The following is a 13,163-nucleotide window of genomic DNA, read 5'->3' as shown; positions in this document are numbered from 1 at the left end:
ATATAATACACTAGTGCGTCTCCAACGTCAAGTATAGCAAGATTTATAAAACATTATAACCTGTTCCCGCAGACATGAATACCTGGCGGAGAGCGCGGAGCTGGAGAGCTGGATCCAGGAGCAGTACGCCGCCGCCTCCAGCGAGGACTACGGACAGGACTACGAACACCTGCTGGTGAGACATATTCTCACTTTGATTACGTAACAAGCGTCGAAGAACATTATAAATTGTATTTGATATAATTAAAAACGTAATATGATAAAAATAAATTGTGCTAAATGACAATATACGTATCGTCATCAGATCTGGCGAGTTTAATTAGTTTAGAAAATAGTCAAAAAAATACATAAACTTAACAAACTAATATAAGTATATTGCAATTTTAAAAGATATGAAATTGATGTCCCGATTATCATAAAACATACTTTTTGTCGTGTAATAATTTTAATTTACCTAAAAAGCCCATTATGACAGATGAGATATTTATGAAAAGTGTAATGCAATATTGATCATCTGAGAAAATACTCTCTCAACAATTATAATGGTCCGATGTGTCCACAATTTCAACCGACCGACAATACAATATCCACTCCATTTCCAGATCCTGCGATCGAAGTTCGACGAGCTGCGGCACCGCGTCGAGAGCGGTGCGGAACGTTTCAACCAGTGCGAGGAGCTCGCCAAGAAGCTGGTGGCCTCCGAGAGCCCCTACATCGCGGACATCGAGAAACGACAGGAGGCGCTCGGGTATGTATCGTGTTGGTTGGTTTTTAGTTAGAAAAAAGTTGTTGGATAATAGATGGCGCTATATAATCCCAAATCACGCTATTGAAGTTTTGTAAATATCTTAAATAATTAACAGATTGCTTTTTTTTTTCATTTTGAGGCGACATTTTATTGGTTATTGTTGAAGGATAAAGTTTGAATGGGAGTTAAGCTTGTACAGAGTGCGTGTGAGGCGTTACGATTGATTTTTTTAGGAACCTGAGACTGGAAAAAAGAAGTACACTCTTTACCTAGATACAGGCCTGTGCTTTTCGTCCAACGGCACGAGTCATATAATGTCATTTAATAAATCATATTTTGTTAAAAATGATTTTTTTATGAACACTATAAAAAAACCTGGAAATTCACAGTAATAAATTTAAATGACAACGCCGTGTACCATTCGCCGTAACATTAAAATTCGCTAAACCAAAATTTTCATTCTTTTTCCCCATGTCACTATGTCCCTAACAACCAACTACGTATTCCAGCGAGTCCTGGCAGCGCCTAGTGGAGCAGATCCAGTCCCGCGGCGCGCGTCTGCACGCGGCGGGCGAGATCCACCGCTTCCACCGCGACGCAGGCGAGTTACTCGCACGAGCTGCGGACAAGCGCGCGCAGCTGGCGGAGCCGCCGCCGCCGCGGGACCTGCGCGCCGCCGTCGCGCTGCTGCGGGACCACGACACCGCTGAGAACGACCTGGTCGCCATCGACGCACAGATGCAGGTCAGTGTTCATGTAGAGAAAGTCGTATGAAGAAAAAAATATTGGTGAAATCCGGCTCGAAGGACCATGCATTATGAACATATTTACATTTTAAACGTGGAGTAAAGCATGTGTTAAACCAAGGTGTTGTACATTGGTGCCATAAGCTTTAAGCGCTATATTTTTTTTAATTTGCACCATAAAATAGAACTAGGAAAAAAAGCATTACATAATGAAAAGTTACTGCCGCTCATGGACATTTGTAATTAAAAAAAGATACAACGGAAGTTTTTTCATATTAACATCAATAGACAACATCATATGAAATCTTAGACAGATACCAGATATCAGTTACTTAACAGATATCAGTTAGGATTTGTAAGGAATAAGTTGTAATAACTTATATGTTTTCCTTACCAGCCTTCAAAGTCATTACAACTATTTAAGACCGTTATTATAAGCCAAAATTGAAATTGAGCATTTCTCATAACATTATTTTATCTCCCAGCAAAAATTTAAACTGACTGCATATCACACATCATTTATCTGCCAGGTGCTCCAAGAAGAAGGCGCTCGGCTGCAGCGTCTCTGCCCCGGCACCAACTCGCAGCAGATCGCGCTGCGGCAGGAGGCGCTGCAGGAGGCCTGGGCAGCTCTCCGCAGCGCCGCGGACACCCGGCGGCAGACGCTGCAGCAGTACCTGCAGCTGCATCAGTTCCTCACTGAAGTAAGTTTTTTTTCAATGCCGATTTCCAATATTGGTTTGAGGATTTCCCGAGTTTGAATCTCTGTTAATATTTAATTTATTTATTTTGATGCTTAATTTACGTCGATTCTTATACTTTAATCGTTTCTTAGTGTTAATATGAGAAAATTGGAGTGGTTCTGTTTGTCAATCCATGCATAAAATCACAGATCTGTATTCGCACCCAGTTCTGTGCATAAAATATATATTTCACCTGAATTTCATTGAACGTCTTCGCGAGCTCTAACAGTGTAAACATTTTTAATATTACCAATCATTGCTAAATATAAAGTATGTAATTTAGTAAATTACTCGTACTTGTAAAGTTGAATCTATGTAATTTAATTTTATTTTATGTTAGCAACATACACTAATAATAAACTCATCATGCACGCACAATATTTACTTATGTGTGTATTTATTTACGGTACACGTGCCGTAATCGATAAATAAATTATAATATAATAAAATATAATAAATTACACTTGTGCATGGGTGTGCATTTGTACGTGTATGTGTGTGTTTGTGTGTGTGTGTGTTGGTGTTTATTTGGTGACACTACGCGTGCCACAAAATTACCGTATCTATAACATGTGTATGTGTCCCCAGGTGCGCGACCTGAGCACCTGGTCGGCGGCGCTCCGCGGCGAGATGGCCGCAGCGGCTCGCGCGCGCTCCGCGGCCGCGGCGCAGGCGGCGCGCGCGCACCACGACGCCACGCGCGCGGAGATCGACGCGCGCGACGACAGCTTCCGCCGCGTGCTCGCCGCCGCCGACGCGCTCGTCGCGAGCGGACACCCCAACGCGCAGGTACGTGTACTCCTATGAGGAGTAGGTAGATGGAGTGGAAAACGCGCCCAGGACATTTGTAGGGTTCCCCGAGATCGAGGCGCGCGACGCGTGCTCGCCGCGGCTGAAAAATAAAAAAGTGTCTTAAAGGTAATTTGGGGTCGAACTACAAGAAACCGCTGTTATTGAGCGTTTTTCGCTTTATTTATTGACCAGGTATTTACTCCAAATTGAATTTATCCACAATGAATTTAGGAGACATAAAACTGTCTAATTTACCTGTCACCACTAATTGGAGCAATTCAAACAGTGGTGAAAGATACAGGTTCAATAAACCCTAGGGAAATGCCAGCATCCGCTAACAAAATCATTACTTTTCCAGGAGATCTCCGAGCGTTGCGCCCTGCTGGTGGAGGAGCGCGCTCGTCTGCACGGAGCCTGGGCGGCCCGGCAGGTGGCGCTGGACCAGCTGATCGACTGGCACTGCTTCCTGCGCGACGCCAAGCTGCTGCACCACCTGTGCGCCGCGCAGGAGGCCGCCTTGCGTTAGTATCTGACCTGCTGCTATCCGAGCCGCCAGGTGGCGCTGGACCAGCCGATCGACGGAGGACACCTTTACAACGTGATTGACCACTGTGGTTCAACTCCGGCGGCACCACTGCCACACCTATTTCTGTCTAATAACAGCAGTGTTAAGCGCTGCTGTGTTCTAGTATGTAGGGTGGTAAGGGAGACATACTTTTTCCGAGGCGTTCTAGCTAAAGGGTAGGGGCGTATTTATAGCCGACCTCAGGTAAGAAAATCTAATCTCGATAAAAGTGCTCGTCTGCCACTCCACAACAGCACCACCGTCACCTAATAACAGCAATGTTAAGCGTCGTTAAAATCTGTCTCTATATCTAGGTAACTAGGCTTCTTTGTTGCTAATAAAGTTATTTTAAAACATCTGTTAATATTTCAGGTACTGAGATATCACCAACAAGCAGCGTGGAGGAAGTGGAGAACCAGCTGAAGAAACATGAAGCTTTCGAGAAATTACTGGCCACTCAGGTAAGTTATTCTGAAAGTTTTAAACTACGAATTGGTAAGGATAAAAGCTAAAATAAAGGGAGAGGGATGGGTGGAGAGAAAGCTAGAAATATATACAGAGGCGATGAGAGTGAGAGGGGGAAAGAAGGCAGGGAAAAGAGATATAAAGAGGGAGAGATGGAATTACATGCAGTGGAAGGTAGGGAGGTAGAGTAAGATAGACAAAAAGGGGAGAGGTAGAGAGAATGGAAATCTTATAATAACTTTGTGGCGAAAATAAATACGAGTAGATTTAACGTCACTCATTTATTATTATTAAAACAAGTTATTCTGTATACAATATATTCTGTATACAATAGTATCAAAATATAGTGTCATGTTAAGCGGCGCGACCCGTGTACAGCGGTTGTACTACAATTTGAATCCAGTACTGTTTGCTCGATGATCGAGTTGTAACATTATAAATATTTTCCGTGTAGGACGAGAAGCTGACGACGCTGAACAGTCACGGGGACAAGCTGCTGCAGCAGAACCACGTGGAGAGCCAGCGCATCGCCGACGAGCTCGCCAACATCAACGAGAGGCGGAAGAAGGTATGACAGCCCGGTTCTTTATATGGCTTTATTAGCCCATTTTATTGATGAAAACATTTTGGTTTTTTAGGTTCAGTTACATAAACGTGTATGTAGTTTTATGAATAAATTTAATAAAATAAATTTGCAAGAGTACTTCGGGTCATTTTTATAGATATCGAATGGAAATTAGATCATATTATGAAACTAAAAAAAAGAATAGCAAACTTTTCGGAGCTTTCAGCCAAGCAATTTTTTTGTGATCATTTTTTATATGAACTGATTTCTGTAAATTTGTAGTTGCTTTACCGAATACTTCATTAAGTTGTATAGGAATCGTATAAAATAATTTAATCACTAATTTATTGGGGTGCAAATAATATGTGGCATATGTAGCTGTATATGTACATCTCTTGATTGAAGACCTTCGCGTACATAAAGAAAAAACATTTTATTTGGATAATTGCTACATAAATGAAATAACAGATGAAGATAACATAAATAACATAAAACAAAAGAAAAAAAAAACAACAACAAAACGACAATAAAAATATACTTATTACTATTATATGAATAAAAAGTGCAACAGTACTCTTAGTATGAGGTTTTTTACTGTTTTTGTTTTTTTTTACTTATTTGCCCATACATTTTCAATCAGCGCCTCTAGCGGACTGTATCAGAACTGATTGGAAATATATGGGAAATACGTAAACAAATATAAAAACAGTCATTTTTGTAAAGATGTAAAGACTCATACTAAGGTACAGGTCCATTAGTTTAAAGGGATACTCTTATTTACTTTTATTTATTGACCTGCAGCTGTACGAGGCGGCGGCGGCGCGTCGCGCGGCGCTGCAGCGCGCCCGCGCCCGCGCGCAGTTCGCGCGCGACGCGGGCGAGGCGCGCGCCTGGGTCGCCGACAAGCTGGCGCAGCTGCCCGCGCACACCGGTACACTAGCTTGCACTGTCCTTCATACAGCTTCACATGGATTGCTTGTGACGTGGTGACAATCGCACGCACAGGCACACACACACTTACGCAACGACGCACGCTCTGGCACACGGCTGCCCGCGCACACCGGTATACTAGCTTGCACTGTCCTTCATGGCTTCACACGGATTGCTAGGGATGTGTGGTGACATGCACGCACAGACACACACACCTACGCAGGGACACACGCTCTGGCACAGAGCTGCCCGCGCACACCGGTATATTAGTTTGATAGCTTGCACTCTCCCTAATAGCTTCACACAGGTTGCTAGTGACGTGGTGACACGCGCACGCACTGACACACAGATGCAGCTACACACGCACACAGACGCTCCGCACACACCTATATGTGACGACGCACACTCTGACGCAGATGCAACGTACACACACGGTTCAACACGGGTGGCTGGATGGCTGGCTGTCCCGCAGGGATCAGGGAAGCAGAAAAGGATTGATTGTTTTTTTAAATTGTTGGTTAAGTCCGATATAAGGGGGAGTCGATCGTAGGTCGTCAGACCCTATTATACGGAAAAAAATGTCTGAGGTGTCACATGTGGGACACCCGATTGGAACGAAGTTCCTTTCGTTTTGAAATAAGTGTTATAGGAGATATAATTAAATAAATTAACAATATTTAGGAGTTAAACGATAAATGAAATAAGTGAAGGAATGCTAATAAAATTGTAATCAATATTTTTTGAAGTTATGAATATACACAATCCATTGTTTATTTTTAAAAATATTAAAAATAACTAAAACTACATACACACGAACACGACAAAACAATGTACATATACACAGCAGACGCGCGCGTCGCGTGGCTTGTCACTGTCAAGACAGAAGGAGAGAGAGAACGAATAAATCGAATCCTATACTCGGCCTGCCCCATCTCCGAACGCACTATAGCAAAAGTGTCGTGAGAATTTTTGTGACGCTCGCCTGGCCCCCTTACCCAGCGTACCGTGTTAAGGAACTTCGTTCCAAAAAATAGTTTTTACATTTTTATAGTTGCCAAAACACATGAAATCGACTGAAATGTTCTTCTCTTCCCGCCAGGTGAAGTAACAAACCTGGAGGACAAGATCAAGAAGCTACAGAAGCACCAGGCTTTCACGGCGGAGCTGGCGGCGAACAAGGCTCGCTTGCAGGAGGTGGAGGCGCTGGCCGCCCAGCTGCGGCCCGACGCGCAGGTGGACCGCGAGCTGGAGCAGCTGCACCGCGACTGGGAGCTGCTGGAGACCGCCACCGAGCAGAGAGGTGGGTGACAACACGTACTGGTATAACAGACTACTGGAGACCTTGGTAACATAGCTTGGTGCATAGATTAGTAAAGATTACTCACTCCTACAAACAAACAAACTCGGTACAAGAAAATGTACCCAGTTTTGAGAATTGAAATAGTTGCGTAAAAAAGTTTTGCCACGTCTCCGTGCTAAAATGTCCCTAAATATTTGAAATAATTATTTATTTATTACGCAGTATTAGTTATTTATTCGTAACTTTTCTCTAAAAATGTTTTTATTTGTCAAGAATTCAAAAAAAGAAATTACTAAAATATCTAACTAACAATAAGAACTTGCTAAGCCATTTGTGGCTTCATTCAATTTCAAGGCGGCGAAGTATCTTTACTAATCTATGGCTTGGTGACATACCTTGATGACATAGCTGCGTGAAGTCTGTGAATTGCTGGAGATGACAACGGAGCACAGCTCGTTTAGAAACCTTATATTCCAAATAGACGCGATTTAATCGATTTTATTACCGAACCGTCCGAACCGAACCGAATTTATTACGTGGCTCGTATGCCCCACGTCGTGATGCGGCAAAAAAGGGTAACGTAGCGCCATACGCATCTGCTTGGACGCCCGATGCAAAGAAATTACATGAAAAATTATGTGATGCAGTGTTAAAGCAGTCGCTTATAACGCGCGTATTTGATACAGCGACTGAACGTAGTTATTGTCAAAAACGCGATACAGCAATCGCCTAAACTCGAATAGCCGAATCGCCAAATCTTGTATTGCTAAAAGTAGTATGTCTAATATGGTCGATTCTAGATGTAATTGTCTAAGTTTAAGATCTAGACCTAGAAATTGTTTCCCTTTTTGTAATATTGTTTTTTATTATACAACCTATAACTCTCATTTGGCACAATTTAATGCGTGCTCGATAGTTAACTAATCCGTACCATCTTACAAACAGGTCGTGGCTTAGAAGAGGCCCAGGACATCCTGGAGTTCAACCAGCACCTGGACAAGATCGAGGCCTGGATCCGAGACAAGGAGATGATGGTATGGCTCTTTTTTCTACTTGTTTGATGAATTTTAGATTAGAATAGATTAAATTATAACTAATTTTGTACTTAGGTTTTTTTTTAGTTCGAGTCTACCTTTAAGCATTATCATGGCCATAATGGCTAAAGGGGGATCCCAAAATGGTGTAGCCGGAATGAACAAAAAAAAATGGTCCCCTGGGCTTTAAAATTTACGGGAGATATTCTATGACAGCTGTCAGGAAGAAAAGGGAGTCTCTGAAATTTGACTACCAAAAAAAGGAGAGTCTAAAGCAAATGTGAAAGGAGGGGGGGGGGGGGGCTTGGAACCATAAAGGCATATAGACATAAATATAATTAGATTATTATATAGGTAGTTAAAATTTATCCAGCCTATTTCCAGGTGTAACCACTGCGTTCATTTCCAGGTGCAAGCCCACGAGCTGGGGCGCGACTACGAGCACTGCAGCGCGCTGCTGCGCAAGCTGGACGACCTGGACAGCGGCATGCAGGTGGACGACCAGCACGTGCGCGCCATCTGCGCGCTCGCCGACAAGCTGCTGCAGCAGGTCAGCTACCAACATGAACCATCTTCGGCATGGACGTCTGTAATCAACCCCAGATAAGATTAGTTTCCTGCCAGCCACATATGCGCCGCTAACCTTGAGGACTAAGCTGGAATGCCTCTGAAAATGTATGTATCAGTTACCACCAGTTAAATCAGAATACAGCAGGGCTTAACACTGCAATTATACCACCGGAGTTTCCACTCCGACGGCATCACCGCCACACCTATTTCTTCCTAAAAAAAAGTGTAGTTTTGAAGGTGCTAGATCCATTTGTGGATACACTTTCTTGAAAATGACAAAAAGTGTATGATTTTGCAGAGGAGTTCCATATGAAACATTGAACGCTATGATGTTATAATTAGTGAATTAAGCCTTAGTTAGCGAAGAGAATAAAATATGCGTTGACAGGTTACACGAAAATCACTTTTTAATTCGAAATTGATTAATTGTATTTAGTAATGTCGGGTGCGAGCACAAGCGCGTGATATGTTCTTAAACTAAAATTATCGCGGAAATGTAAACATTTCAATGTGTAATAATACGTCCTCACGATACGCGGTTTTAATTGTTTTTTTAATTTACTGTGAGTACTAGTTACATATTAAAAACTAGCTGACCCGGCAAACTTTGTACCGCCTCAAAATCTATTTATCAAATATATTTCATATAAAATATAGACTATGTTACTCGTGGATAATGTAGCTTTCGGATGGTGAAAGAATTTTTAAAATCAGTCCAGTAGTTTTTGAGCCTATTCATTACAATCAAACAAACAAAGTTTTCCTCTTTATAATGTTAGTATAGAAGTATAGATAAAATCGCAGGAATTAGCTAGTTATTAAGTATGTTGTTGTGTCCCTTAGGGCCCAACCCAGCAGGCGGAGACAGTGGCGGCCCGGCGCGACGCCTTCCTGAACAGGTGGCGCGCCCTCAGCGGAGCCCTGCAGAAGTACCGGGACAACCTCAACGCCGCGCTGCAAGTGCACTCCTTCAACAGGTAATGTTAAATGTATTTGTATTGATAAATATTTGAAGGATAATATTGCGAGGGTTTTATTTTGAAATGGTGATTTAATTTTTAATATTCTTTTCGAAAAAAGTTTTTTTTAATTATTATTAATTTAAAATGTATGTTAATAATTCTAATTAGAAACTAATATGAACGTGACTTATTTTTAATGTTTAACAAATTTATATGCGCTCTATATGTATATAATTTTTTGTTTCTATATTTTTTTAGTATTTTACACAAATGTCGAAATCTGTTAATTTCTCTTCAAAGTGAAACCTTCGACTGCCCGGAAACGATTAAAAGGACTTTGATGAATATTATGAAAGTTGATAATATTTCACCTAAACAAAATCTCCCATGTAACCCAACAGAGACGTGGAGGAGACAGCGGAGCGCATTGCGCAGAAGGCGGCGGTGTTCGGCAGCGGCGAGCGCGGCCGCGACCTGGCCGCCGCCGAGGAGCTGCGGCGCAGACACCTCGCGCGCGCCGCGGAGGCCGGCGCCGTGGACAGCCGCCTGGCCACGCTGCGCGCCGCCGGGGCGCAGCTCGCCACCAGGTAGCGCCACCTCTTTGTAGCTGGTAGAACCCTTTGTGGTTCGACTCCAGCGGCTGCACCGCCACACCTATTTCTGCCTAATAACAGCAGTGTCAGGCGCTACTGTGTTCTGGTTTGAAGGGTGTGGTAAAGGAGACATATTTTTCCGAGGCGTTCCAGCTTAGTCCTCAGGGCCTAGCGGCGCACCTGTGGCCGACCTCCGGTAGGAGTGTCTTATCCTTTCTGGGATTGATTACAGCTGTCCATGGGCGGCAGTGACAACTTACCAATAGTTAAATTACAAATTCGTTTGTTGCCTAGATCTCATAAAAAAATATATAATTACACGATGAACTCGTACAGACATGCTTTGCCCGTTGCGGATTTAAGACTTCACGTTGTTACGCACGTGATTGTAACGCTGTCTCGTATTTATTAGCGATTCAAATATCATCAAATTTTGTGGTTCAAGAAAGTTACACGGGCTATCCGGTTATATTAAACAATATTAAACGTTCACACGTCAAAAAGTAACACATAAAAGTTAGGCCGAGACTACGAAGCCGCATGTAAAGTCCATTATTTAATACAAGAATCCAAGAAATAACCGTATCCTGGTTTCCAGCCACCCCGAGCGCGCTGCGGAGATCCAGTCCAGCCTGCAGAAGCTGGACGCGGCGTGGCGCGAGCTGCAGCGGCTGGCCGACGCTCGCACCGCGCTGCTCGATGAAGCCATCGCGGAGCACAAGTTCGAGGAGAGCCTTAAGGTACGGTGCTAAACGAGGTAGTCTTCGTGATGCCATCGTTACAGGTTCGGAATATAGAAGTCGTTTTTGACTTGTGTTTGATTTGTTGTAGAGTAGTTATTATTTTTGTATACACATCTATACTCTAATGTAGAGAGTGTAAAGGAGACTTGTAAAGGTTTTTAACTTACTCATCGAGGTAACAAGGCATCTGTAGTAAAAACCCAAAGTGTGACGTATAATGAAGATTGTTACACAAAGATGTCCATCTTGCCCCCCGTCCGTCATGCAGGCCGTCCAGACAGCTAGTTTCTCAAAAGAACAACACAATATCGAATAAGTAATTTTAAGACAAGATTTTATTGAATTTTCTGAACCAAATTTGTTTAGCTGCTGAAGTTAGCTAAAGCCAAGCAAGCTTAAGGTAACAGACTAGTCTTTTACAAATATGTGTAATAAGTGTAAATTGTTGCAAGAAATTCAAAATTTTAAACCAATACTACACTCATAAGAACATTATTAATTATTCATTTTATTTCCAGGAACTTGAGCTATGGGTATCAGAGACCGTGAAACGCATGGAAGGAGCTGAACCAGAGAGCGTAGCTGACGCCGAGGCGCTGTTAGAGCTGCACCAGGAGAGGAAAGCGGAGATCGACGGCCGGCAGAAGGCCATCGCGGCGCTCCAGAAGGAAGCTGAGCAAGCTAACGACCCGGAGAAGTTGAAGCGAGTTGAAAAACTATCCACAACGCTAGATCAAGCCTGGTTGGAGAGGAAGCAATACTTAACACAGGTACGGAACTCCTCAAAGATTAGGAGCTTGTGATTGGATAGTAATAATTTATGTTTACTTTATTAAGATCTTACGTTAGGACTTTGAGCAATTAGGAGAACTCCTGGATGCTTAGGAGTTAAATGTCAGGAATAATTATTTTTAAGACAATATATTGAGATCTTAAAACAGTTATGTAGAATTTTACCACAAGTGACATTATTTGTAAATCAAGACTTAAATGAATGTATTGTTATAGGCCCATGAATTGCAAGTCCTGAAGGAACAAGCCCGTGCAGTGGAAGATTGGCTGTCTGCTAAGGAGGCGTTCCTTAACAATGACGATCTCGGAGACAGTCTCGAAGGTACTAATCGCTTTGGAATTATGATACCATAATGCTATTCTAACTTATCTGATTCTATTGATATGATGGTCTAATATATCTGTATTGTATTGATATGATGTTGGTCTAGCGATGATCATGACCTAGTGATGATGACGGCCTAATGATGATGATGTTTGTCCTGCAGCGGTGGAGACGCTGCAGCGCAAGCACTCGGAGTTCACCAAGCTGGTGGAGTCTCAGCGCGGGCGCGTGGACTCGCTGCAGCGGCGCCTGGCCGCCGCGCCGCGCGCGCTCGCACACGCCGCGCAGCTGCTCGAGCGCGACCGCCGGCTGCAGGTGGGACTGGCTGCAGCGGCGCTTAGCCGCCGAGACCACTGTTACAGCCGGGCCAGTCTCAGCGAGCGCGGTTCACGTGACTGATGGAGTGGGCGTACGGCTGCAGATTTCAAATAAGAAACTAAACGTATACTTGTATTAAAGGTCCTAACTCCAGCTAAACTGGAGGTACTAATGTCATACTCGTACTAATAGTTCTCAGCCAATCAAGACGTAGCAGCAACGCAACACAGTCTGGAACATCAATAACTAGAAAAAACTAAAGTGCCTTTTTTACTATCTACCGTACATATTATTCATGCTAATATTCTTGGGTGCAGGAGAACTGCAAGCTGCGCAGCGAGCGGCTGGAGCAGGCGAAGCAGCTGCAGCTGTTCCTGCGCGATCTCAACCACGAGCGCGAGTGGATCGACCTCAAGATGCAGATCGCCAACGACCAGAACTACAGGTCTGCCACGGCACTATGACTTTCTCTAAATAATGCAACTGATACGTATATGGTTTTAGACTAAAATTATCACGTAACAACCACATATCAATAATCACGATATGCGGTTATTTCGCCCATGGGGCGGTTTGGACCACATGAAACTGAGTCCGAATATCGGCAATAAAGAAATAAAAAAACGGCATATATTGAGTACCCGTTGCATGCCCACGCATATTACGTAGTGTAAAATAGTTTAGGCGCGCTTCTGTTATGTTCGTTGTGTAATTTTTTGCATTAAATGTATTTTTCAAAAAGTCTTCATGTGACTATCGCTGAGTGAGAAATAAAAGCATTGATTAAACTTAAATCATGTTCGTTTATATCATAAGTTTACAAAATTGCAGATAAAACTGCTCCTTTCAAACGTGTTTGTGTTTTATGTTATACTTGTGTGAAACATCTACATTTTTGTCATACTCCATAGTTTTGTACAAAACTGTAGAAATAATTGAAATAAAACATAGTCAATCGGGTGAATTGTTAAA

At 42.9% G+C, this 13,163-nt stretch overlaps 1 protein-coding gene across 1 annotated transcript in view; it reads left to right on the top strand.

Annotated features, from left to right (window-relative positions):
* The window catches only part of kst (spectrin beta chain, non-erythrocytic 5 kst), a 117,232-nt gene that overhangs the window by 58,479 nt on the left and 45,590 nt on the right, over positions 1-13,163 (top strand). The window contains 19 exon segments of the mRNA XM_073085222.1: positions 73-175; positions 603-748; positions 1,258-1,492; positions 2,025-2,198; positions 2,826-3,026; positions 3,388-3,550; positions 3,967-4,055; positions 4,514-4,627; positions 5,426-5,555; positions 6,654-6,854; positions 7,800-7,888; positions 8,298-8,438; positions 9,302-9,435; positions 9,822-10,007; positions 10,612-10,753; positions 11,275-11,526; positions 11,765-11,870; positions 12,037-12,188; positions 12,509-12,636. Coding sequence (XP_072941323.1) covers positions 73-175; positions 603-748; positions 1,258-1,492; positions 2,025-2,198; positions 2,826-3,026; positions 3,388-3,550; positions 3,967-4,055; positions 4,514-4,627; positions 5,426-5,555; positions 6,654-6,854; positions 7,800-7,888; positions 8,298-8,438; positions 9,302-9,435; positions 9,822-10,007; positions 10,612-10,753; positions 11,275-11,526; positions 11,765-11,870; positions 12,037-12,188; positions 12,509-12,636 — 2,886 coding nt within the window.

The sequence above is a fragment of the Epargyreus clarus genome, unplaced genomic scaffold (genome assembly GCF_041222505.1).
Source record: "Epargyreus clarus isolate Ecla_fem2 unplaced genomic scaffold, WU_Ecla_fem_2.2 ptg000022l, whole genome shotgun sequence".
Classification (NCBI taxonomy): domain Eukaryota; kingdom Metazoa; phylum Arthropoda; class Insecta; order Lepidoptera; family Hesperiidae; genus Epargyreus; species Epargyreus clarus.
The sequence above is the reverse complement of the archived record's forward strand: the minus strand, read 5'-3'. Positions and strand labels throughout refer to the sequence as shown.